At 46.2% G+C, this 27,500-nt stretch overlaps 1 protein-coding gene across 1 annotated transcript in view; it reads right to left on the bottom strand.

Annotated features, from left to right (window-relative positions):
- LOC115557070 (alpha-1,6-mannosylglycoprotein 6-beta-N-acetylglucosaminyltransferase B) overlaps positions 1-27,500 on the bottom strand; it is an 80,210-nt gene that overhangs the window by 22,704 nt on the left and 30,006 nt on the right. Inside the window, exons 5-8 of the mRNA XM_030374654.1 lie at positions 27,217-27,290; positions 26,738-26,905; positions 19,976-20,140; positions 15,670-15,839 (exon numbers count right to left, since the gene is read on the bottom strand). Coding sequence (XP_030230514.1) covers positions 15,670-15,839; positions 19,976-20,140; positions 26,738-26,905; positions 27,217-27,290 — 577 coding nt within the window. The remainder of the gene's footprint in view (positions 1-15,669; positions 15,840-19,975; positions 20,141-26,737; positions 26,906-27,216; positions 27,291-27,500) is intronic.

Raw genomic sequence — 27,500 nt, 5'->3', positions numbered from 1 at the left:
GAGAGTGTTTGTGTGTGTGTGTGTGTGTGTGTGTGTGTGTGTGTGTGTGTGTGTGTGTGTGTGTGTGTGTGTGTGTGTGTGTGTGTGTGTGTGTGTTTGTGTGTGTGTGTGTGTGTGTATGTGTATGTTTGTGTGTGTTCCATGCATGTAAACCTTCGATGGATGTGTTTTCCTTGAGTGAGAGAGTGTTTGTGTGTGTGTGTGTGTGTGTGTGTGTGTGTGTGTGTGTGTGTGTGTGTGTGTGTGTGTGTGTGTGTGTGTGTGTGTGTGTGTGTGTGTGTGTGTGTATGTGTGTGTGTGTGTGTGTGTGTGTGTGTGTGTGACAGCTCTCTTCAGCGTCATCTGCTCTATGAGCTCAACCAGCTGCTGAGGCTGAAGATGTCGGAGAAAGAACCAGACAATCAGAGGCCCCGGTTGGAGATTCAGTGTTCCCCAGACTGGACCAGTTTATGAGCTATTCTCTTATTTCCCGCTCGGCCACTGAGACACACTGCATCAGAAACCCGTCAGCCATTTAAACCAAACCTGTCCGTCAAATACGACATCTTCCCCAAGATCACTACACTACACACTACACACTATACACTATACATTACCCACTACACAATACACAATAAGATCGACACACTACACACTCAGCACACTCTCAGCCCAGGTACGGTCCACATCATCACGTATCCAAATGACCAGGACCACTAATTCATCATTCATCCTCATCTCTTCATCCATCACCACCTCCATCAGCCCCTTCACAGCTCCTTCTCTCTCTCTCTCTCTCTCTCTCTCTCCCTCCCTCCCTCCCTCCCTCCCTCCCTCCCTCCCTCAACTGACCAATGGGATACGGTAGAGCTCTCCTCTTATTGCGTAGAGAACCCACTAGATGGAGGGGTGGTGTGAAGGTTTGGGAGGAGGTTAGGAGGAGGCAGCTGGTGATGGGAGGATGATGAGAGGAGGACCAGTTGAGGGGGAGGCAGGGAGTGACGGGAAGAGGGGAGGAGGAGGGGAGAGGAAGTGATGGCAGGAGTGGAGGAGGAGACAGGAAGTGACAGGAGGAGTGGAGAAAGGAGGGAGGTGGTGATTGGTGGAGAGCGGGAGAGGAGGAGACAGGTGCTGATGGAAGTTGCGGAGGAGAGGAGGAGGAGAGGAAGAGAGGAGGGATGGGAGATCTGTTCAAGATATGAACCGACAACCCTTCATCCCCTCCCATCTCAGTAGCCTAAAGGTTTGTCCCCCTCTGCCTCTTGCTCTGCCTCCATCACTATCTCACTCCATACCTCCGTAACTCGCTCCCTCTATCCCTCTCAGATGATCCCTCACTCCTTCCTTCTCTCCCTCCATCTCTCCCTCCCTCTACCTCCATCACCTCCTCCACCACTCTCTAAATCTATCCCTCACTTCTTCTGTTCCTCCCTACCTCCGACCTTCATCTCCGTCCCTTCATCTCACGCACACAAAGGTACTGCGCACACGTAAGTTTGTCCCACGAATCAATACGTCCCTGTCAAAACACGTTCAAGCATTCTAATCATTCTACATTAACTCTTACACTGGACGCACACACAGCACGCACACACTGTCGCACACACTGTTGAACACACTGTTGAACACACTGTTGCACACACTGTTGCGTAAACTGTTGAACACACACTGTTCAACACGCTGTCGCACACACTGTTGAACACACTGTCCAACACACTGTTCAACACACTGTTGCCTACACACACACACACACTCTCACACACACACACACACACACACACACACACACACACACACACACACACACACACACACACACACACACACACACACACACACACACACACACAAACACACACACACAGTAGAGAACAGAGATCCACATGCATGCACAAACAAACACATTACTCATTCATTCAGCAAACATTCCTATGTTACACACACACACACACACACACACACACACACACACACACACACACACACACACACACACACACACACACACACACACACACACACACACACACACAAAGAAGATCAGCAGATATTTGATTTGATGTCGGTTTTAAGATGTTTAAGCCCGACCCCGGTAACAGACAATACTTTGACTAAAATAAAGTGAAAATAAAACACACAAAATAATATAACTGTAGTAAAGTAACTCTACGACCCCTAAAGTTCTCGGCTCCCACGCTGTAACTTGTGCCGGCCCCTGACCTTGACTCTCCATAAACGAGGAGGAGAGGAGGACTGTTGCAGAGAAGCCTCTAAAAACCAACGCGTCTGAATTAATTTCAAGGCTCGCTGCTTACAAACGGAGACTGATTTGCAAGCCGGTGCGTTATTGACTGTACCACCAATCTCTGAGAATAACACATGCAAGACTGGTGCTGATTGTGTGTTTGTATGTGTGTGTGTGTGTATGTTTGTGTGCGTGTTTGTGTGTGTATGTGTGTTTACGTCATGTAACACACGGTGCAATTCATCATGTTGCAGGTCTTTTCAATCTTGTGTTTGCTTTGAAGGCTGTATTGACTTTGTTACAAAGTAGCAGAATTGGTTTTCATACAAGCAAATAAATTATGAATGTGTGTTTTCAAATTTATTCCATACAAAACATTATTCCCAGCCCAATAACTGAATTCTAGGACAACATTGTTTAACCACAGTGCAGTAAGCCAGTCATGCTGTCCCTAACCCCTTTCAGACATGCAGTCCCAGTAAATGTATGTACCCCGTATGGGGTCATGTGTGAATGGGAACTGTCCTGATCCATTCCTGGCTTTCCGTCCTACTGCCAGCTCTGTACTGTCATGATCCACTCCTGGCTTTCCGTCCCACTCTCAGCCCTGCCAGTACTTTTCCGGCTCACCTGCCTGCCACTCCCACCTCATCAGTGCAACCACCTTCACCTGTGTTCCCTCACCTTATTTAAACCCACTCCTTCCACTCAGGCCCCGTTTACATGAAGGGAAAACGCAGATATTTCCACGCGGTTTGGCCTCTCATTAACACGAAAACACAGTTTTTGTCACAGAAAACGATCATTTCTAAAAACTCCGGCCAAAGTGGAGATTTATGAAAACGCCAGTTATGTGTTGTCGTGTCAATGGGGGGAAACAGGGTTTTAGGTTCTGAAGCGTCACATTATGCGCCAGGAAATGCTTAACGTCATATGAGCGCCCTATGTTTACAGTTTGTTTCTTACAGGAAGACGCTTGTGTTATTCGTTGTTGTTGATTCTGCGGATTCGGATTGGCTTGCATGGCTTTAATTGCGCTTGACGGTGTATTTATGTGTTTTGATGTAAACGACAACTTTTTTGAAAACGATGTGTGCACAATGTTATTTTTGAAAACGGAGGGGGGGGGAAATATTCGTTTCTATAAAATCCCTGCTACGTATAAACGTGGCCTCAGTCTCTGCCAGATTGTTTTAGCAGCATGCAAAGCTCTCTTGTACTATTTCCCGGATCGCTTCCTTGGCATCGACCCTGCTTGTCACTGACCCGTCCTGGTCGCCCCTGCCCTGGTAAACCGAACAGCCTTCTGTCCCTAACCCCTCTGCCTGCTCGCCCCTTGTCTGTCTCCAGTAAGCTTGGATTTCCGTTTTGGACAATAAAACTGTTGAACTGTGTTCCAACGCTGGTCTCTGTCTGTGCTGTTCTTGGGTCCAACCTCCAGCCCCATTACAGGAACAGGGATGGATATTCCGGGAAATCTGCAACGGTCATTTTCCTGCTTAAGACCTCCCGATATTTGCATATCCCTGCCGGTACGGCCGTGTTAGGGTGTGTCTGTGTCTATTCCGGCATTGCTCAGCCATGTGTGATGGCTCAATCTTCCAGTACGTAGCTGCATGAGTGAACAGGGAAAATCCCCGCTCCTGAAAGGTTCACCTGCTAATTTACCGGAACCCCGCCTCAAAGGGGCTCGATATACCCTGAACCTATAGGGCCTAAACCGTCTGCTACGGAACACGAGGAACGGCGCCGTTTACCATAAAAGGTATATGCTCCATACCGACCTACCGACAGGAGCAGAAGCATCCAGACGCAGACCCTCTGACAGGTACTGGGTTCAATGCCTAACGTCTCCAGCCTACCTGGAGGATTTTTGGTCTAAACCGTAGACATGAAGAACGTCTTCATGCGTAGTGGTTTTGGATCAGCATCTGCCAACTGAATAAATAGTAAACAGCTAATCACTTTGAGAGCTCCATGACTCATTTTTACTAAGCCAAGACAGAAAACCAACAGAAAACGGCTTCAAGCGGTCAGCTCTCATCTTGGTTAAACTAAAGACTTTATAGTTCGTAATCAATGCTATAATTAGTCTACAATAAGCGGCAATAATCAGGCAACGTTTAACGATGGATCACCGGACCAACCGCTCTTCAAACTGACGTACCAGTCTCTATGGCAACCCGATCGTGTGGAGAACACATGATGTATTTATGACCTGTGACCGATAGGTCCCCCTGCTGTGAGCCGGTAAAAACATGTTGCACAGCAGAAGCACAGGTGGAGATGCATTTTTAATCGACCATAAGCTACGAAGTGAATATGCTTAAAGGTACTCACCCCCACCCCCCCGAACCCCCGGTCTCTCTCTCTCTCTCCCGCGGTCCCTTTCTTCTCCTCTCTCTCTCCCTCCTGTCCCCAGTCTCTCTCTCCCTCTCCCGCGGTCTCTCTCTTTCCCTCTCCCTCGGTCTCTCTCTCGATCTCCCCAGTCTCTCTTTCCCTCTCCCTCGGTCTCCCTCTCCCCAGTCTCCCTCTCCCTCTCCCCAGTCTCTCTCTCCCTCTCCCTCAGTCTCCCTCTCCCCAGTCTCTCTCTCCTTCTCCCCAGTCTCTCTCTCCCTCTCCCCAGTCTCTCTCTCCCTCTCCCCGGTCCCTCTCTCTCTTCCTCTCCCCCTTGTGGTCTTTCTCCCTCCCCCTCCACAACCCATCTCTCAGAGCAAAACAATGAACCCCTACACCTACCGAAATCCTGGCAATCTGTTGGTGTGTGAATGCGAGCATGAATGTGTGAATGAGTGAATGTGTGAATGAAAGGGGGGGGGGGGAGGGGAGACCACCAGCCCACAGCAGTGACACCAGTGAATCCAATGGACAGCTGTGCTATTATTCCCACATAATATTGTCATTAGTTTAACCTCAACGTAAAACGTCAGACCTGAGGCTCCGATCGGGTCTACAGAGTCGGCCCGTTGAGCGACTGAATTCCAGAACATTCCCATCGTGGGAATGGAGAACGACTGCCAAACAAATCCACTAATCGGGAGGAAATCTTCGAGCAACTTTACAAGTTTTCAAAGACTGTGAACAAGAAATTTACAATACCAAGAAAGGAAAATAAACCCTCTTCCAAGTGTCCATGTATCATCAAATAGAAAATATAGAATTGTAAGTAAGAACCACAGATAACTTTTTATCTTTTTATCTCTGAACTACTGCGGGAAACTCTTCAAAGAGAATGAAGTCTCTCAAAGAGAATAAATCTTCATTCCAACGATTCTATATCCAATGTCTTCAACTAAATAACAATGGCTGTAATCTACGAACCTCCAGCCTGCCAGCTGGACTATCATACCTTTATTTATTTTATTACTTCATTTTAATGTATGCTTTAGCTTTCTGCTAAATCTTAAACTCATTGCAATTTCTTTAACCTTTGCCTTTGTTTTCTTTTACTTATGCATTAAATTGTATTATTATATTCTAATGTACGACTTAGTTTCAATGTGAAGCAATTTGAGTCTGCCTCGGGGATGAAAAGTGCTAAATAAAGTTTCCTTGCCTTGCCTGATACCAGTGTAAATATGTCAGGCATTCAGCACAGCAGCGACTCTGTGAGAAGAACTGCCTGTCCGTCCCTGGTTGCCCCTCATTGTCTCCAGTCTGTGTTATTCTCCGTGGGCGGAGGGAGTGGAGAAAAGCGCTGAAAGTTTACTGACAGCCGTAGCCCCTGCGGCGCGACCACTGAACAGTTCTCCGCTGGCTGCTGCTAGCTTAGCCATCTGTCGACAGCGCTAGCAGCATGGTTCAGGGTTGTCACCGCAGCTAACTTAGCCATCTGCTGACAGCGCTACTGGCGTAGCACACGGTTGATGCTGCGACTAGCATTGTTCTCAGCTGTCAACACTACAAGAATACGTCTCAGGCGTCAATGCTTATAGCATAGCCCTCAGTTATCAGTTTCTTCTGTATTAGCAGTCAGTCCTCAGTGCTAGTGAAGTTTTGAGTACACAGCACAACTAGCTTAGCCCGTAGTTCACAGAGCTGTTTGCTTAGCCCGTGGTTCACTGCACTGCTAGTCTAGCCCGTAGCTCACTGCAATTGGCGTTGGGTAAATAGAGGGCGCTAGGGCGCCGCCTCTCTGTGAAATATTCACTTGAATATATCTGCCAACTATTAATCAACTATAAGCAATATGAAATAAATCAACAAAAATACATAGCGTTTATCCTTGTTTAATTGTGTGTTAGACCGTACTTGTCACTGCCAGCAACCATTTATATGCGTCTGAACGTCAATGATTTGGGCTAGGCTAGTTATTGGTCATTCGAAATAAAGCCCTCCTCCAAGTCAGGGGCGCTGGCCACGTTGGATGTAAGCTCGCTAACTTTTTGCTTTCTATCAAGCAGAGACAGCTTTTCATTGTCGTACGAAAATTCGCCCTCGGGTCGCACCAGTGTGCGCCCCAGGCCAATGGTATTGCATTTCTTTTTTGTTATCACCACAGGATTGGATAATTCAGCGAATCAATCAAGTAGGTTACCTCCCTCAGCAGCATTCGCGCAACACATACATGTAGAGAAGAGATAGATCGCTAACTGTCCGAGAGCTGTAAGCACTTTGGTTTCCACCCATTTCAGTGGAGGAATTGGACTCCCCAAGCAATGTTATACTTAAAAGGAGCAAGTAAGTTACATATTAATTTAGTCTTTCGGCCTGTAGCATATAAGCAAAATTAAGCAACTGTCCCATATGTCTACTGCGTTTGAAGTAGACATTGAGACTCACAAAAAATGGACGCTATAGGACAGTGATCATGATTTGTCTCAATACCAGAATAACAACAATGGGTTAAATAGCAATGGCAGGTGGAATGGCCAAAAAGTAGGTCTGTATGCAGTGTAAGCTTTCCAGGCCCTGCCAGTCAGGATGTAGGCTATGAATCTGAATAAATAGTGGGTAATAGGTAAAAGGTAGTGCAATTGGCTATCCCCAAAATGCACCAGAATACAGGAAATAAAATCTATTAAATTAAAAATATATATATCACCAGCTGCCACTGCTCACAGGGCTTCTAGCTAGGCCTGTAGTTCACAGCACAACTAGCTTAGCTCATAGTTCTCTAGCATAGTTCCCTGTTGTCAACATATCTTAGCCCTGAATTCACAGCCCATCTATCTTAGCCCCCAGTTATCGAACCAAGCCTCTTCTCCTTTGTGTCCACCTCACTCTCTCTCACTCTCTCTGTCACCTCTCCCTCTCGGAGCTGCTACTGACCAGCGATGCTCTGAGCAGCGATGGGGATAAATCACTGAGGAGAAGTGACAGCTGTCAATGCCACCCCTCCCTCTTCCCCCCTTCCCCGTCTCCAAGGTGATCAACAATTGATGAGGGAGCAGGCCAAAAAGACCAGTAAATAAAGAAATCGATCATCTGGCCATTCACCTGTCTATCGGCCCATCCATCCATCCACCTGTCCACTACTACTACTGCTGCTATCAATCTCTCTCTCTCTAACCATCTCTTTAACCATCTCTCTCTCTCTAACCATCTCTTTAACCATCTCTCTCTCTCTAACCATCTCTTTAACCATCTCTCTATCTCTCTAGCCATCTCTTTAACCATCTCTCTATCTCTCTAGCCATCTCTTTAACCATCTCTCTATCTCTCTAGCCATCTCTTTAACCATCTCTCTATCTCTCTAGCCATCTCTTTAACCATCTCTCTCTCTTTAACCATCTCGAGAGGTCTCTCTCTCTCTCTCTCTCTCTCTCTCTCTCTCTCTCTCTCTCTCTCTCTCTCTCTCTCTCTCTCTCTCTCTCTCTCTCTCTCTCTCTCTCTCTCTCTCTCTCTCTCTCTCTCTCTCTCTCTCTCTCTCTAACCATCTCTTTAACCATCTCTATCTCTCTCTGGCACAATCCCAAAGTGAGCCCTGAGGACTAAGGACAAAGGACTCACAGACTGAATTGTTCTCAGGTGCTAAGTGAGTGAGTGCGTGAGACCACATGGGCTCAGATAGGTATAGATGGGATTGGAACAGCACTTCACGAGAGCACATGTTACCTTGGCAACGTTTAATGACAAAGATGCTGCTGACACTTGCCGGTTTGGGAATTCTCTTTTTTACTTTTGAATACTTCAGTATAAAGGCTTTATTGAATTAGTTGATTATTGGCCTACACATAGGCTACTAATCATAAGTCAGAACAGGCTCTTTTTGGCTGAATTATAAAAGGTATAATTAGTAATATGAAGAGCTGTTTGGGAGCTCACCAACAAGACCCGGCTCTTGTTGGTGAGCTGATCCAAATGATCCGGCTCACTAAAAAAAGGCAGAAATTCCCATCTGGTCGCACATTGTCAGTAGCATCGTCTTGTTGTTTATCTTCCTAATTTATGGATTTCCCTATGGTCTCCGCGGTAAACGTCACAACGCTTTGAACTGTGGGTAATTCCCTTAGGTGAAGTCAAACCCTCACACACTCTGGAATTCGACATTGGGACAGCCCTAAATATGACGGAGTATTAGGGCCACACATTATTTTTTTTTTATTTTTGCCGTGACGAGATTAAAGTCGACACGTCGACTGTAAAGTCAACATGTCGACATTAAACTCGAAATGTCGAGAATAAAGTTGAAACATCATATCGACTTTAATCTCGACGTGTCCATTTTCCGTTACTCTGTCAGCACGCAGACGCTCCGGGCATCCTCCCAAGCGTGCAGCGGATGACACGAAGTAGTCGGCAATAACCCTGGGGTCCTTGTTTGTGGTGTAGGCCTCCATCCAAACAATATAGCGACTAAAACCGTCATGCAACCACTGATGGCAATGCCGTATGGATTTAGTTTATCGTACCCACCCATATGCCAGAGTGCATTCGGACCTTTGCTGTGATATTGCCTGCGCCTCAGACGCTGGGCACGCATTTGCTCCACACCCTCAGGATCAAGCATCTTGATCACTTGTCTTGCTGTATTTTGCGACACAACATAACCTTTATGTATTGCACAGAGGTGCAACTATCTGTATCCTTGCGTCTGCCCATTTCCAGCCAGTTCAGTTTGCATGAACACGGCCACTTCTTCTTCGTTTGTATGAATCCTCCTCCTGAACAGACGAAGTTTTCCGCACAACCTTTTCAGCGTCATTACACTAATTACCACACTGTGGTTCTGCGCTAAAACAGCGAGGATCTCTTTATTGTTAAACCCGATTCTGAAATACAATTTTGCCAAATTATCTACACAAGCCATTGGATTCAGTGCAGGCCCTGTGGAGCGGTTGCATTCTCTCCCAACTAATTTCAACTGTATTCTCGACATTTCGAGTTTAATGTCGACTTTGAAGTCGACAAATCGAGATTATAGTCGACATAATATTTCAACTTTATTCTCGACATTTCGAGTTTAATCTCGACATGTCGAGATTAAAGTCGACATGACATTTCAACTTTATTCTCGACAGTTCGAGTTTAATGTTGACATGTTGACTTTAAAGTCGATAAATTGACTTTAATCTCGTCGCGGCTAAAAAAAATGTTTTCTTCATGTGTGGCCCTAATACTCCGTCGTACCTAAAGCCTTAAAGATGAACTGAACTGAAATAATCAACATCAATAACGTGTTAGTTATGACCATTTAAAAAAAAATTACACTTAAAAATATATTAAAAAAATCTATATATAGCTTTTTTTAGCAACAAAAGAAAGTGCGTCTTTTAGTATTAGAGCGCCGATGACGTCACTGACATGGTAGGACTAGGTCGTTGCTGCAGACACGCAAACGTCTTCTACACTCCATGCCGGAAAGTAGTGATTTTAATATGGCTGGTTACACGTTTGAGCCTGAGAGGGACATGCCTGTAGTGTCCGACTGCCAACCGGTGGAGAGGGATCAATTTCAGGCTCCAGCTCCACCTTCGGATCGTGTGACTGGTGTGACTGGTGTGCGTGTGGGTGCTGCCGGAGCACGGACACTGCCATTGAAGCGGTCTGCTGCTGAGAGGTCCCGGTCAACCTTGACCATCTACTGGTGGGATTAGGTTGCATAACCATGCATAGGGCATTACGGATGCTGTACGGCGAGAGAGATATTTTGGAGGTGGCCATGCTCTCTCTAAGGGACGTCGGAGCGGAGACACTGGAGCGCCCCATGTAGCAACAAGGCGAAAACGATCATTCCCCCTCCGATATCCTTTGATGCGTTTCAGGAATATCTCCGTAAAGACAGACTCACGCCTCGTTTCCACATACGTATGTTTTTCGTATCCGTGCTTGCGTAAATTTACGGAAGGAGTCGCTAGTGTTTTACGTACGGACATGAATTTATTTACGGACAAAAGATGGGGGAGCGTATGATAATGGCCGTTTTAGGAGACCGGTACTTTGGAACATGAGGATCGACATATACAGAGATAAAAACAAACCCAACCAGGCTTGGAAAGAGATCGGCGAGGAGTTTGGCCTGCCAGGTACTTACATGTTTTGTGAAAAGCATAAATCTTTCATACGGTATCTCCGTAAAACGACGGCGAAAGTTAAATTTTTTGAACGGATATTACGGACATACCGGACAGAAATTTTACGGAGGGGAGGAGTCTCGGAGGAAAAACGGACATTACGGAGAATCACATAGGAATGAATGGACTTTCGGTCGGAGACGGTTGGATCGCATACGAGAATGTACGTATGTGGAAACGAGGCGTCATTGCGGAAACGCAACGAGCTGTACAAACGCTGTAGTACCTACATATTCAAGGTGCTGGTTCTCCACAAAAATAAGTGGAGCGCATCAAGCCTGCGTGCATCCAGCCTGCGTGCTGTATAAAAACATTCAAGTCGAGGAGGAGATAGTTGTTTAACCTTTTAGATTGAGTAGAAATACTTTTTGATGTACAGTTAGTAATTAAATTGACTAAGGGGCTGTATTTAAAGCTGCAAAAATAATACAAAAAAAACCTGTATCTTTCAACGCAACTCTAACGTCGCTTCAGGCGTCCACACGAATCCTAACACAAAACCGCATAGGTCCGTTTTTATTTGAAACCACCCTAGGAACATGGACCTATTAAAGAACATGGTTTATTATCTGCCTAATAACATGGTTATTAAAGACATGGTTTCACAAAAAAATCGGCTCCGGGTGGACCTGAAAGACATGTTAGATGGACTTTGGGAGATACACCCGCGGATGAGCATAGATGCGAGGCGGATTCACAAGTGTCACGTTTAGCTGGATGTTGGATGTTTACTTTCTGGTGGATGTTGATGTATATTGCACAGATGGATATTGCACAGATACATCTAACTATGAAACTACTTCTTCTTTGAGTTTAACTCCCTCTGCATCAGCAATCGGCTGGTCGGCGAACAACAGGGTGAGTAGAAAGGGACATTTGTGGAACTTCTGTTTACAGACCCGCCGTGGTTTAATTAGCAACTTGGAAACATAGATCTGTGATATCATCGGAGTAATAGTTTATACACTTTAAGGTCGGAGTGCTAGCTTGTGGAGATTGACATGACAGGGGCGGATTGACATTGGAGGGTTAGTTTAAGGCTGCTAGCCATGTATTAAGGGCTGGTTTCCTATTCAAAGGTAGCCTGTGGAAATGTATGATTACCCCAGCTGCCCTGGCCCTATATAATTCATTAATGCAGCCAGGGGCGATGCAATAAGATGATCTTCCTGTAGACCTGGTTATTTGCTTTTCCGTAGCTATTTCAGCGAGCCTCAGAGCCTGACTCATTACCTGCTATGGCTGCTAGAGCCACAGAGTAGGAGTAGGTTACCATGCCAGTGACGTAGCTGATTGTTGAAATCCAACATGGTGGCGCCCTGTAACACTTTCACCGTACAATTTAATCCCTTTTAGCAAGTTCAGCCCTTTTAGTTATTGTACCAATGAGAAGGCAGACAATACATCTGTTATATCAATTAAAATTAAAATTTCAGTTCAGTTCATCTTTAATAATTTCGTGAGAACGCGCAGCAAAGTCTGTGAGTCCGGATATTGGTAGTGGCCCTCTCTTTAACCATCTCGAAAGGTCTCTCTCTCTCTCTCTCTCTCTCTCTCTCTCTCTCTCTCTCTCTCTCTCTCTCTCTCTCTCTCTCTCTCTCTCTCTCTCTCTCTCTCTCTCTCTCTCTCTCTCTCTCTCTCTCCAAATGTTTGTATACAGGAATACAACAGCGACCTTTAAAAAAGCCTTGTTATCTTATCAAACAAAGAACCATTAATCAATCCTTTTGAAAATCGGGTTTCCATTGCGAAAACACATCTTTTCAGATCTGAATTACTATTCAAGGGTTGTGTTGCTGTTTCATTTGTGGAGATTACTCTTTTTTAATTATATCATTGTTCGACTCTCCCTTGATTTAATTTCCTATCTCAGCTCCCTCTCCCTATCAATCTATAGAGAGAGAGAGAGAGAGAGAGAGAGAGAGAGAGAGAGAGAGAGAGAGAGAGAGAGAGAGAGAGAGAGAGAGAGAGAGAGAGCCTTGTTTATGAAACACAGGTTCAGGTCACAATAATAGATTTAGCCTGTAGGGATCGATGACACACACACACACACACACACACACACACACACACACACACACACACACACACACACACACACACACACACACACACACACACACACACACACACACACACACACACACACACACACATAAAAGAGAAAGAGAGAATGGGAGTGTGTGGGTTTGTGGAGGATTTATGTGTGTTTCTTTCCTGGTGTGGTCTATCTGTAGAGAGCAGTATGTGTGCTTGTGTGTGTGTGTGTGTGATAGAAATGTGTGTTGGTGACAGAAGCATGGTTGTGTTTTGTGCGTGCGGTTGCGTGCGCGTCCAGGAGCCAGCAGCTCCATGTTGTGTGTTCATTAACAGCACCCTGGAAGACATCCATGGGTGTTCACATCTTAACGGCCACTTACGCGGCCCACTCTGAGCGGACGCTCTGATTGGACGCCCAAGGCCAATTTGCCTGTGAGCCGGGAGCTGCATGAGCCGGGAATCTGATGGATCCAATCTGAGCCTTCAATTCCCCAACTCCATTATATTTTCTCTGAGGCAAAACATTTCATTTTCACACCAAGTCGCAGCAATAAGGCTTTAATAGTGTCCCCTCCCCCGCACACACACACACACACACCATCTAGAACCACAACATAGACCCAGGAGGGAAGGTGGGATAGACACACACACACATACACACAGACACACACACACACACACACACCTTGCACTTCTATATAAACACACACACTTCTGAAAAAAATGTATATAAAAATGTTATATACTCATATATAAGTAAACACACACACATACAAACACACACACATTACCATTCACCCTACCATGAACACAAACACACACACACACACACACACACACACACACACACACACACACACACACACACACACACACACACACACAATACATTTCATACTACCATGCACACACACACACAAACACACACACAGCTGGAAACAAAAGCACTTATATACTTATATATATGTATGAGTGCAGAAACTACCACACACACACAAACATACACGCTGAGCTCCAAGAAGCCTGTATTAAGGTGCCCCGGAGGGGGGCCGGTATATTGGACCTTGTGGAGCTCTGAGGGTGAGCCTGCCTCGTCAGACTGAGGACGGACACGTCAGCTGCCAGCCGCGGTGTGCGACCGCCCGCTGCCCTCAGACGTCCTCTCAAAGCGCTTAATTAAATCGAACAAAACAAAAATATTTCTTTTCCACCTTTCCTTGGCACAAGTTCCTTGGAAAGTTTGTCAGGCTCTACTGACGCGGAAACTAATTGAGAAAATACCTAGAAGACAACCAAAACAAAGCTGGTTTAACCCGCTGGTGATCACTGTCTTATGCAGCGGCGTGCCCAGCATTCAGCTCTCCAATTAGCGGAGAACCTTCTAGAAACTCCGGAGGTTCGGAATGTTCGGAGTGTTCAGAATGTTCAGTCGGAATTGGGTTTGGATAGGAAGAATTGGAGTGTTTACGTCGGAGTGTTTGCCGATTAGAATTTTGGAATTGGAATGTTGAGGACAGAAGACGTTTCATATCGGAAGAATCCGATGAACTTGATTGTTTGGTTTGAAAGGAATATAGAAGAATCCAGTCGGAGTGTGAAGTGTGGAAGAGATCAATCCGACGAATTGGGTTCGGAAGTTTGCGAAACGGAAGTTTTGTATCCAAGGTTTCCATGTGTGTGTGTGTGTGTCTGTATTTAGGTATGTATGCATGTATGTGTTTTACGGTGCATGAATGTGTGCACGTGCGGGTTTTTGTGTGGACTTATGTGTTCATTTGTGTGTGATCTTCAGGAACTGTTGTTTGTGTATTATGAACACCTGTCCAGGTTTATTAGTGCGCACGTGTTTAAAGTTTCTGTTTGTTTGTTTGTGTATGTTTTTGTGCGTGTGTGTGTGTGTGTGTGTGTGTGTGTGTGTGTGTGTGTGTGTGTGTGTGTGTGTGTGTGTGTGTGTGTGCGTGTGCGTGCCGGTGTTGTGACGGCCCCCCGGGGGAACACAGTGAAAACGTAATTGCTGATCATCATCAGCCCTGGGTCGAAGCACGCTGTCTGAGGTGCTGACCACTGGAGGAGCAGCCTAGCATGGAGAGGGTAGCGTCCCTAGCATAGCCTAGCATGGAGAGGGTAGTATCGTAGCATGGCGTAGCATGGAGAGGGTTGTGTTCCTAGCATGCCTAATGTTCTGTATGGAGCGTAGCATGTGTACACACACACACACACACGCACACACACACACACACACACACACACACACACACACACACACACACACACACACACACACACACACACACACACACACACACACACACACACACACACACACAGTGAAGCGCTTTGAGTAACGAGAAAAGCACTGTACAAATGCAATCAATTCATCAATTATTAACGCATGTAACAGAGCGCAGTCGTTGCAGTGTTGTTGTTCATGTAGCGTAGCATTTGGCCTACGCTACTAACATGCACCCATGGACAAACATTTGTTCGACAACAATATAAAAAGTTGGTGGTGTGTTGGGAGTCCTATCCCTCAAATAACCCAGCAAGCACACACACACACACACACACACACACACACACACACACACACACACACACACACACACACACACACACACACACACACACACACACAAACAGGCCCACACGCATGCTGGCGCACACACACAGACACACACACAAACATACACACACACACACCCTTACACCTCATTTGTGGACGTATTTTGACAGTTTCCTGTCTGGGATTAATAATGTACAACTTATTTTAGATGTCACTTTCCAATTCAAATTTATTTGTGAGAGTGAGAAAGAGACCAGACCCGGGGGCGGGGGGGGCGGGGGGGGGGGGGGGGGGGGGGGGCTGGGGGTGGGGGCGGTGGGACGTACCCCTGCAGCTCTTTGAGGGAGACGGAGATCTTGAGGTCGTGGCCCAGGACGTAGAGGGCGGAGAAGATATCGGCCCACTGCACCATCTCCCCCAGCGGACCGCCCTTCAGCACCTTGGGGCTGAACACGTCCCCAGACTCCTCCGTCAGGAAGCCCACATGGACCAGCACCTGGGGAGAGAGACATAGAGGGGGCATGAGAGAGAGAGAGAGAGAGAGAGAGAGAGAGAGAGAGAGAGAGAGAGAGAGCGAGAGCGAGAGAGAGAGCGAGAGAGAGAGAGAGAGTTAGAGAGAGAGAGTTATAGAGGAAGACATAAGTATTCAGAGAGAGATTGAGAGAGAGAAAATAAAAGCAGGGAGAGCAAGCAAGAGCGACAGACTTGGAAAGGCAGAAAGACGAGGCAGACTGAGAGAATAAATTGAGTCTAAATAAAACTTGACCAAGAGTTGCAGAAAAAGCTATTCATAAGTTTCACAACAGTGAGGAGATTCGGTAATCAGCGTCAACTGAAGCTGCCATTACCCCCAATTAACCCCCATCATAATCCTCCTCCTCATCCCTCTCATCTTCATCATCATCACCAAACTTCTGGACAATCGCTCATTTATATCCCGCCTCCACCACCCACACACACACACACACACACACACACACACACACACACACACACACACACACACACACACACACACACACACACACACACACACACGCACACACACACACACACAGATAAACCCATTGATACTTACACAAGCATGCTTATGCGCACACGCAAGTAAACCCTTTCATGCATGCACACACATACACACACACACACGCGCACACACACACACACACACACACACACACACACACACACAGACGCACACACACTCTCAAACTTCTGCACACGCACGTAAACTCATTCATGCACACACACACAAACACACACACACACACACACACACACACACACACACACACACACACACACACACACACACACACACACACACACACACACACACACACACACACACACACACACCGGCCCCCCACCACATTTCAACCCAGAATCAGACACACTTCCCAGACGTTATTTCGACCACATTAGCGGAGATTAGCGGGCGCTCACGGCGCCTTAAACCAACGCGACAGACGGCGCCGGATCTGGACGAGGCGGTAGGGTGGTACATGCCTGCCTCGCACGCCCAGGGTCTAATCAAAAGGCAGCGCAGCGTGAGATCCCGCCCGCCGGCAGATAGCCGCCGCCGTCACCACACGGGATCCGAGAGAACGCCTAATGAAATCAGATCGGGCTCAACTCAGGCTTTCCACACGCTCCTTTGTCTTGAGGGGGCGGGGGGTGTGGGGGAAAACGTTTTTTAATAACTCCAGAGAACAATGCTGCTCCTATCGTATTAAAATACAGTCTAATTAGCTCAGTGTGGGTGAGATAATAACTGTTGTTGCTGTTTCCCCGACCTCTCCGCCGTACACTGAGGTAAACAGGTGAATGCATCGGCTGCTTCCTTTCCTGTGTCGTCGACATTAAAATCAGCACAAAGCCACATGCACTCCTAAACCTCTGGTGTCTAAAGCTGGTGCTTGAGGTGATGAAACCCAATGCTCTCCCCCAGCCGCTGAAGAGTAGCATAGCATGCCAAGCTTATCTTGTGTTTAGCCCAGCATGTGTAGTGTGTAAAGCGTCACATGTGTAGCGAGCATTTGTGGCAAAGCGTAGGTAGCATAGCATGTAGCATGTGTGTGACTGTGATGTGTGTGTGTAGCATAACTTTTGTAGCATAGCGCACGTGCTACGTGCGTGCCACGTACGTGATTGGGAGTACTCTGGGATAGATAACACACACACACACACACACACACACACACAGACACACACACAAACACAAAGACACAGACACACAGACACACAGACATACACACACAGACACACACATACACACCTGCTCAGAGTTGTGTTGGGTGCTGGAAGCACCGGTTAGTAAACCAGCACCCATTGCTGTCAGACACAACATCAGCGCACAAATAGCACACACTCTGAGTTGGCAGTGGAGGACGTTACCTGCTCTGAGCGCTCACCCCCTTTGATTAACCCACCGCTCTGCTGCCTGTCCATGACACACCGGGGACACACACACACACGTCCATCGTACCCGCGCTGCTCTGTCATCAACACAAAGTACAGCCCTGTCGTCTCAAACGTCGGCTGTTATGCGGACACTTGTGTCCCACAGGGAGAGTGTTTGGTAGTGAAGGGGGGTGAGAGAGGTGTTTGGGAGGAATCGCAACACACACATGCACACACATACATGCAGACTCACACCACACACATGCACACATATGCAACAAACAAATGCAAACACAAACAAATGCAAACATAAGACACACACACAACAAATAGACAGAAATAGACACAAACACACAAAGACACAAAAACATTTGGTAGAGACACAACCATGTGCACTCACCATATATACAAGTGACAAACACAAACACACATTCGAACACACACTTCAAGGTTAATTCAGGACAATTGATGTAATCACAAAAAGGATTTAACCCAATGTGTTGGCCTGCAGGGCTCACACACAGACACACACATACACACACACACCCACATACACACACACACACACACACACACCCTGACAGTGTGGAAATGTCCCAGTAAATGTGTGTGGTTATGGTTCACCGCGGCCAATCGATTGGCAGACATGCTCTCTAGATAATAGCTGCCTCTTCCTCTTCTTCCATTATCTCCTAGCATGGACCTGCACCCACACGCACACGCACACAAGCACAGGCACACACACACAAGCTCACACACACACACAAGCATGCACACACACAAGCACGCACACACACAAGCATACACGCACACAAGCACAGGCACACAAGCACACACACATACACACGTGCACACACAAGCACACACACACAGAAGCAAACGCGCACACACACACAAGCACACGCACTCAGGCACAAGCACACGTACACACAAGCAGACAAACACCGACATACACAAGTTTGATCTCAATTTGACCGACTGGACAAAGCAGACAGACAGACACACACACACACACACACAGACACACACGCACACACACAGACGGCAACAGCAACACAGGCAGGCAGAGACACACACACACACACACACACACACACACACACACACACACACACACAGAATATATTTTCAAGCCTGCGATTGTACTTGAAATAAATCCCTGAGTGTTGCATGTTGTTGTTCCCCGGCTCCATCTATTCATTATCCCTCCGTCCTCCACAACAGCCTCATATTCTTTTAGTCACCGTGGCAGTCGAGGAGCCAAGACACCCCCATCCCTAGCAACTGCCTCCAGCTCCTCCCTAGCAACTAGGGAGGAGGGGTGCTTTGGGTCCAGAGTCAGCCTGGAGGGGGGGGGGGGGGGGGGGGTCCTTTCTGACGGTGAAAGACACAAACATACCTGCGGGAATCCTTCTCACCGACGGGCAGAGTAACACACCGCAGATTTACATTATTTCTGGACTGGGGAAACTTCAGTCGCTAGTACAGCTGAGGCAACACACAGGGAGGAACCAAACAAGACACTGCCTGCTGTATCGCTGTGCCGAGGCCGCGTTAGAACCCCCTCCTTCACAGAGTGGACCCGGGCTTGGCGGCCCCTCAGGGGCCGACCGAACAGCCTCACTGCAGAGGTCAGGACTGCAAGCTGACTTCCATCCGGCGGCCCCTGCCTGTCTCGAGTCTTCGCCCGCCGAGGGAGCTGCTCCGAGGACGGACTGAGAGAATACAAACTCCGAGCCGGAGAGCAGCCACTGGTGTTACTCCCGCTCTGGAAGACGGCTCCAGAGGGGGAACAAACCCCAGCGCCTCAGGGACCGAGGAGCTCGTCTGATGTGCAACATCGGAGCGAGAGAACGGAGCTGAGACGGAACGACGGGGCAGGGTTGTTGGATGGCTTCCTCTTGCCTCATCCCCATCCCCCCCCCCCCACCTCCTCTCCATCCCCGCCCCACCTCCCCTCTGCCTCCCCCCATCCCCCCCCCTCCTGGGAACAAGGTGTATTGTTGTGGTCACTCAGGTGTGGGATGGCATAGGATAAAATGGGAGATAAATGAATGAAAACTGGGAGAATGGCTAGTTAGAACAATGGATGGACGAATGGTTCGATAGATGGATGGTTAAATGGGGGGATGAATCGATACGAGGACGAACGGATGGAAGGATAGATAAATGAATGATTGAATGATTGGTGAATAGAAGGATGGATGAACGCGTTAATGGATCGACACTCACCCTTTTCTGCTCCCTCACGAGGTGGCGGAGGCGGTCGTCAAGGCGACGGGCGGCTGACGCCCACTGGGGGCCCAGCCGGCGGATGCGTCGCTTCATGAAGCTCAGCGACTCCTTGCCCCCCCCCACCTGCTCCAACAGGGGGCCCATGTCCGAGCGGAACGCCGCCTGGGGTCGGGGACAGGGAAGTGGCTCTCAGACAGGAAGTACCGTGACCGTCGTGCTACAGTGGTAGCATTGTGTTACACAGTGACAAACACAGGGCTGTCAAGTCTCAAGCATTCGGCGTGAGACACACGCAATTCAACTCATGCACAACACACGCCACGGCACGGACATGCCCTCTTTTGAGACACTTTTAAAAAAATGTGTCCGAGCGGAATTTGGGACAAAATCGTCCTGGATTTTATTACAAAGCCTCATACATGTTCACATTGAATTTGCGTTGCATTTCTCTGGGTCGTTCACAAACTAGTTAGGCTACACCCTCCCCTACTCATTTCTGTTAGCTTTGCATTGGTGGAAGTGAATAGGGGAGAGGTTTAGCCTTCAGATTAGACGGTTTGACTTTAGAGCTACCGTCATGTTTTGTATTTATTTTTTTACCATTATTGTTTTATAGGGACAAACAAATTAACAAATTTCTCCTACAGGGGATTGATAAAGTTCTATCTATTGAACGGAAAGAAACAATTGGTCATACCTTACACACTTTACCACAGAATTGGCCTACTGTAGCCTTTTGAGGCAGTGTTGTTTCTACACTTGTATGCAGTCACATGTTAATATACCCCCCCCAAAAGTTCAAAACTTCAGAGCCTATCACTAACACTATCATATAAAGGTAGTCTCAAGTGTCGAGGTGTCCCTGAACGCCTCACCCTAACTAATCCTCCTGACGAGCTGGCTGTCACCTGGCATGGCTGACTGCGCCGTCGGTGTGTGAATGTTTGCATGATTGGGTGATTGTGAGGCAGTATTGTAAAGCGCTTTGAAAAGCGCTGTATAAATGCAGTCCATTGCCCATTTTCAGTGGTGGACAGTAACAAAGTACAAATAATTTGTTATTGTACTTAAGTAACTTTTTAGCGTATCTGTACTTTACTTGAGTACCATTATATTGTGAGACTTTATACTTTTACTCCACTGCATTTCGTACATTTCCTTTCCCCAACATGCATGCGTGACCATAGACACAGCTAACCAGTGGCGAAAAAATTGGGTATGCAGTGCACTATATGCGGAGCATAGGGGCGCCCCACTAGAGGGGGCGCCAAAGCAATGGAGGTGCAATTATTTGAGTCAGCATTTTCTGTATTTAACAGCGTTTGTGTAAGTGATATGATGATCAATAACAGAGGCACGTCACGGATAAGGCGACCCCCCGCTCCTTCGCCCCCCTCCCCCCTCCTCCTCCTCCCCACACGGCGCTCGAGTGCACGCCCCCTCGAGCTTGCGCTGGAGGCGAGCGCCATAGTGTTTTCATTTGAATCGTTATTGTCATCTGATGACCGGTACCTAAATATGGAGAGGCAGAGAAGAAAGCTCTCGGGGTCACAAAATCGAGAAAGAAAGATTGGGAAGGAGAAAGGGTGTGCAGGGATGAAAGAAAGCTTTTCAAAGTGGTTGAAAGACAGTCGTTTCTATGTCAGTGTATCAAGAAGAGGCTTGTAAATATTCAGGTTAGCTAAATCTACTACTAAAATGACAGGTTACTGTTGTCTTGCAACTGTGTACTGATCAGAATTGAGCCTACAATATAACAGATCATGACAAGAAAAACAGAGGAACTTGTTTGTGGTTAGTTTGTTTTGCTTCAATCTCCATGCCAGTCTTTGTTTTATGTAAATAGACCCAGTAAAAACGGAGTTATAAAGTTGAGACAAAAATATAATTTTCCTGTCCTTAAAAGTATGATGATTCGAATGTGGCGGCCATTAGTCTACATAGGTAATGGATAATGTATAGAACACGGGAAAATAAAGCCCCGGCAAGGCGAACAGGACACCGCCGGAAGTTGTGAAGGCCCATGCAAGTGAACAGAGCGTTACACGGCACTGAGAAGAGCTGTGTAATAATTAAAATAATATAATTTTTTAACTCTGTTTTTACTTCTTTTTTTGGGGGTTTTGGATCCAACATGTTCATATAGTATGTATCCAATAAGGATATCATTTACAATTTAAAAAAATCTGTTTTTTTTATTTAGTTTGACTGCTGTATATTTGAAACCTCCTAAACACAAAGTTCATAGCATTCAGATGTGAGGATGGAGAGAAAGCAGAAACGAAGAGAGAGAAATAATCAGGACAGACAGGGGAAGGCGAAAGGTTGGTCTAGTGTTAGTTGGAAGTGGAACAGCCACTTGATACCAAGTGATTCATTCCTAAATATTAATTATATTGAAAGAATTGCATTAGCAAGACGTGTAATTTATTCAAAGCTATTAAATAATGCTTGTTTGTCAATATGACTTAGTGGAGAAGAACACAGGCAAGGGGTGAGGGAGACAGACATGAGGTCGGTGATGGAATCTATATATAGAGTAGACCAGTGATGACATCAGGTAGGAATAATTAAATTAGTGAGGCCATAAAAAACGAAATGCCCATGGTTTTAATTTCTGCTGACCAACCTATTCTCTGTGTCCTTTGGGAAAAATGAGTGCAGGCAAACATGGCGAGTCAATCACCACTGAGGAGTATGTTGAACAGAGAGGGGAAGATGAGGGAGAGGAACAGAGAGGTGAAGATGAGGGAGAGGAACAGAGAGGTCCAGATGACGATGAAGAGGAATAGAAACAGAGAGGCGCAGAGGAGAGGGCTGGGGCAAGGGGCAACTCAGAAGATACTTCTGAATGGCCTTCACCACACAAAATGGGGGACTCATTGAGGCAGTACATGGTTGAGAATGACCCACAGAAATGTTCTGATGGGCCATATCCAAGATCAGATAAGAGTAAAAGGTGTTTTGCCAAACCATACCGTTTTCGTGTACTGTCAAATGGAGAGAAAGTGGAGCGGGATTGGTTACTGTACTCCAAAGGTTCTGACAGAGTCTATTGTTTTGCATGTAAGCTTTTTGGTGAAGCTAGAGTTGCTGACACACGTCTTTCAAAAATACTGAAGCACCATGAAACATGTGGTTATCACCTTAATGCTTATCTGATGTGGAAATAATTGGCAACCCGCTTATGCCTAGGCAAAAGTATTGATCGCAAATTGCAGAAAGCCATGGCCGCTGAAAAGGCACATTGGAGAAGTGTTGTGACTCGAGTGATCGCCTGCATACTCTTCCTTGCAGAAAGAAACCTGCCACTGAGGGGGGGAAATGCCCAGTTAGGAAATCCTATGGATATGTTCTGGGTATCCTTGAGCTCATAGCACGGCTTGATGTTACACTGGCAGAGCATCTTCGAAAGGCTGCCTCTAAAAAAAACCACCGGATATCTGTCCTGGTGCACTCAAAATAATTTTTTGGATTCAATATCAGAGTGTGTTTTAGGTACAATTTGTGCCCAGATCAAAGCCTCCAAGTACTCTGCAGTGGAATTGGTCTGCACACCCGATATTTTAGGGGGGGGCGCCTTCTATGTGTCTGCACACCCCCCAGAAAGTATGCAGTTGCGCCCCTGCAGCTAACTATTGCGGAAGTCGCGGAGCCTAAACAACCTCAATATTTCACCTAGAAAGTTAACACCATGTCAAGCCTAAACAGTTACGATATTCGTTAAAATTATTAATCGATTGGAAATATTATTGTTATACATCGGGCGTTTGTCTTTGGGGACCCCTGTTTATATAACTAGAGCTAGCTGCTTTCTACATATTACTACATATATAGGTGTACCTCCCGAAGCTAAATGCTAAAAACAATGCTTGCCTGTTCAATAGTAATTAGGGGCGAGGGAGGGCCATCAAATCTGTCAATCAAACCTCTGCGCCAGTAGTAAGGGGATTTGATTCATGATATTTAGTCGAGCTGGTGTTGAAGAACAAAAACAGAAGAACAAAAAAAATATATAAGACAACAGTTCAGTGATTTAAAAATATCAAAACAAAATTAATGTTGCAGGCAAAACGTGCTTTTTGAGTGTAAAAATGTAAACGTAATGTATTATAGAAAAAAATACCTGCTAAAATATTATGTCTATTCTCCATCTAAGATCAAACTGATTTTGCTTTTGAGGTCAAATAACCCAGGGGTTATTGCTAAAACAGGTGCCTTTCTGAGAAATGTCCTGCCATTGTTTAAGTAGGCCAAATGTTTTTTTGTTTATTTTTCCTTGCCGTGCACCATTGTTTTGGTCTGTAATGATTTAAGTTGAATTTTGTGCTCCATGCCATGTGCTATGGCCGTGAGCCGTAATAAATAAATGAAATGAAATGAAAGGTTGAAAATCATTAAATGCATGACTATTTTGAGGGTTGTAGAATTTTAGCTCATGTATGAAACATACATTTTCTGTGGCTGTGTCCCTACACACACACACACACACACACACACACACACACACACACACACACACACACACACACACACACACACACACACACACACACACACACACACACACACACACACACACACACACACACACCTTTAAACATTTCTTTACATCTATGTGGCTTTACTAAAACATATTTTCAACCTCACTTTGCACTACAGCACTCACCGCATTTTCTGCAGGAAATGCATTTTCTAGTTTCAAATGATATCAGAATCAGATATCACAAACAGAAAACATTGTAGAGCGTTGTTAGAAGGCACGGCGTCAGGATTCCAGTTATGGATGGGCCAGAACAATTGTGGGTGGTCCTTAAATAAAAACGTTATCAAATCCCTGTTTAAACTAATACAAATGACCGACTAATTTACTGTTATATTATCTGTGCATTGTAGAGATTTGAATAGCTTGATGCTCTTTAAATATTCTGTTGCATTATAAAAAGTTTCGGTGCATATATATAGGACGGATCTTTCAGCGATCGCTCCTAGGCCTTTCTACACTGCCAAGCCGGTCGTTCGCGGCTTGGCACGCCGGGAAACTTCACCTTATTGCCTGTGTAAAACCGAGGGGCGAAAATCCCCCGTTCTTCGTGGCACAGGCTTTCTTGGTTCACGGGAGAGACCTCTTGACCTCTTGACCTCTTTAGAATAAATTGCATACTCCCGAATGTTTTGAATTTTTTATGAATGAAGACACCCGCATGCAAGAATGAGTTCATGTCTGAGTAGGCTACAAATGCGATTAACTATTTACAAGGGCAAAAATGCCAACATATTCTTTATATTGCTGACCACTTGTTTTTTATCCAGACAAAAGCCTCGTAAAGAACGTTCTTCTGCGTCTTTCTCGTAGATCGCACCACCTTCAACGTCTTTGTTAAATGCGACTGCATCTCCTTCTCTCCCATGATGGTCAGCAGCTCGCAGATTTCACCGTCTCTCCAGTTAGAACTGCTCATGTTGATATCGCTGCGTTATTGTCTCTGGTGTAGAGACAACGCAGCATCACCTCCACCCAAGACCGCCCCCCTGGAACCAAGGAGCGTCTAATCGCATTTAGCCTACATCAAAAAGAATCCACCAGTGTGTGTAGAGTCCGGGAGTGTAAAAACGTCTCTTGGTTCTGACCAAAGAAGAGCGCTTTGGAATCTCCATTACGCACAATACTGCTTTAGCGAGCATCAAAATCAACAGTTTGCTGCATTGCAAAAATGAAGCATTTCAGAAGCCTTTAAAAATATAAATACAAAATTAAAATATATAGGCTAACGTTTATTTTATTTTTTACGATTTTTTTTGGGTGACTACATCACACCAAATTACTTTTACTTTTGATACTTAAGTAAATTTGAAGCCAAGTACTTTAATATATATATTTTTTTACTTAAACATCAAGTCGATGTTTAAAGGGAGTACTTCCACTTATACTGGAGTAATATTTTACAATAGGTATCTCAACTATCTCAAATACGTGGTCTGAGTACTTTGTCCACCACTGCCCATTTTACCATTTACCAAACAAAGAACAAAACCCTGAAAGAACCAGTGAGGGAAACCTCTCTTCAAAGCAGTGGTTTGGGTTGATTAGCTATATGCTACAATGTGCTAAGGAAGTCATGGTATCAGTGTACGAGGTGCAGGTGAGGCATTAGCATTCAGCGCACAGTGGTGAAATACATTTAGTGCTGGGCCTCTGAGCAGGTGAGACGGGGCAGGCTGGGGCTCAGAACACTATCAGCATCAAAACTACAAATCGATCGACAACCGAGTGCTCAGTCAGAGGGAAACAGGGAGAGTTGGACGGAGGAGACCAGAGAGAGGCCTACAGAGGAAACAGAGGAGATTGATCCAGAACACAGCCACAGAATAAACATTAGCCCTGCCGGGAGGAACTGGAGTTCATTGTTAAAACTGAAGTATTGAGGGTGAGGCTGTTTCAGTATCAATCTGCATGAGCCTGACTGTTCCAGTCAAACTGAGGCATGCAGATAGGGTGGCAAATGGTTTTAAAGAGGGCGGAGCCATCGATACCAGCAGCCAATCAGAAGCCCATACAGCAGTTCATTATTTAGAGTGGCAGAAAGATTGAAGTTTAGGTAACGCGCATTCAACAAACAAGATTATGGCTTTAGGGTAGGTTTTTAACACATTAGGGTCAGGTTGTAACGGATAAGGCTTTAGGGTGAGGTTATAACACGCTTTAGGGTCAGGTTTTAACCCATTAAGGTCAGGTTGTAACAGCTTCAGCTCCCTCACCTGTGTCCTGGGTCTGGGCTTGTGCGTGGGCGCGCTGCTGTCGTTCCTCCAGGCCATCGGGGGGCAGAACCACTCCACCTCGCTGAGGTACACCAGGAAGGAGCAGTCGGAGCCGTCCACGCCGTAGAAGGCGTAGCACGGGTCCGAGGTCCAGCGGGCCCGCATCCACTGGCAGGAAGGGGGTTTAGGACGAGCAACATAAACAAAAGACTTCTCTTCATAAAAGTTACAAAATGCTTCACAATAATAAAAGGATTAGGAAAATAGAGAAAATAGTATGATTATAGAAATGGTGATAAAAATCAAGTGAAGATAAAGACAGATATTAAATGATTCATCACGGTCACAGTCAAGTACAATCACAGAGATCTCCTGATGAAAAAAGAACAAACAAAAAGGACCATGACTTTGCATCAGGGTCACATGATGAAAAGGCCCCGCTCTGATTGGCCGGCCTGCGGGAGGGGGACGACACTTACGTCCACCTTGCTCTGGCAGTCGGGGTAGCGGGGTTCCTTTGGGATCTCACACTGTCCTAACGTCCCCTCCTTCGCTGCACACAACGCAACACAAAACAGGGTGACGAGGACATCTCCACAACCGTTTTACAGTCACATTACAACGCGACCGTCTCCCCAGTTACACCAGTTCTAACCAGGTAAGGCGCTATGAATGAGAGTTGTTCCGATACCGATACCAGTATTGGAAATTTGGAAAACTTTGGAAAAACGGTGTCGGAAATCCTCCTCTTAGAGGTGATGAG

Source organism: Gadus morhua, chromosome 2 (genome assembly GCF_902167405.1).
Source record: "Gadus morhua chromosome 2, gadMor3.0, whole genome shotgun sequence".
Lineage (NCBI taxonomy): Eukaryota > Metazoa > Chordata > Actinopteri > Gadiformes > Gadidae > Gadus > Gadus morhua.
This window is presented reverse-complemented; position numbering and strand designations above follow the sequence as displayed.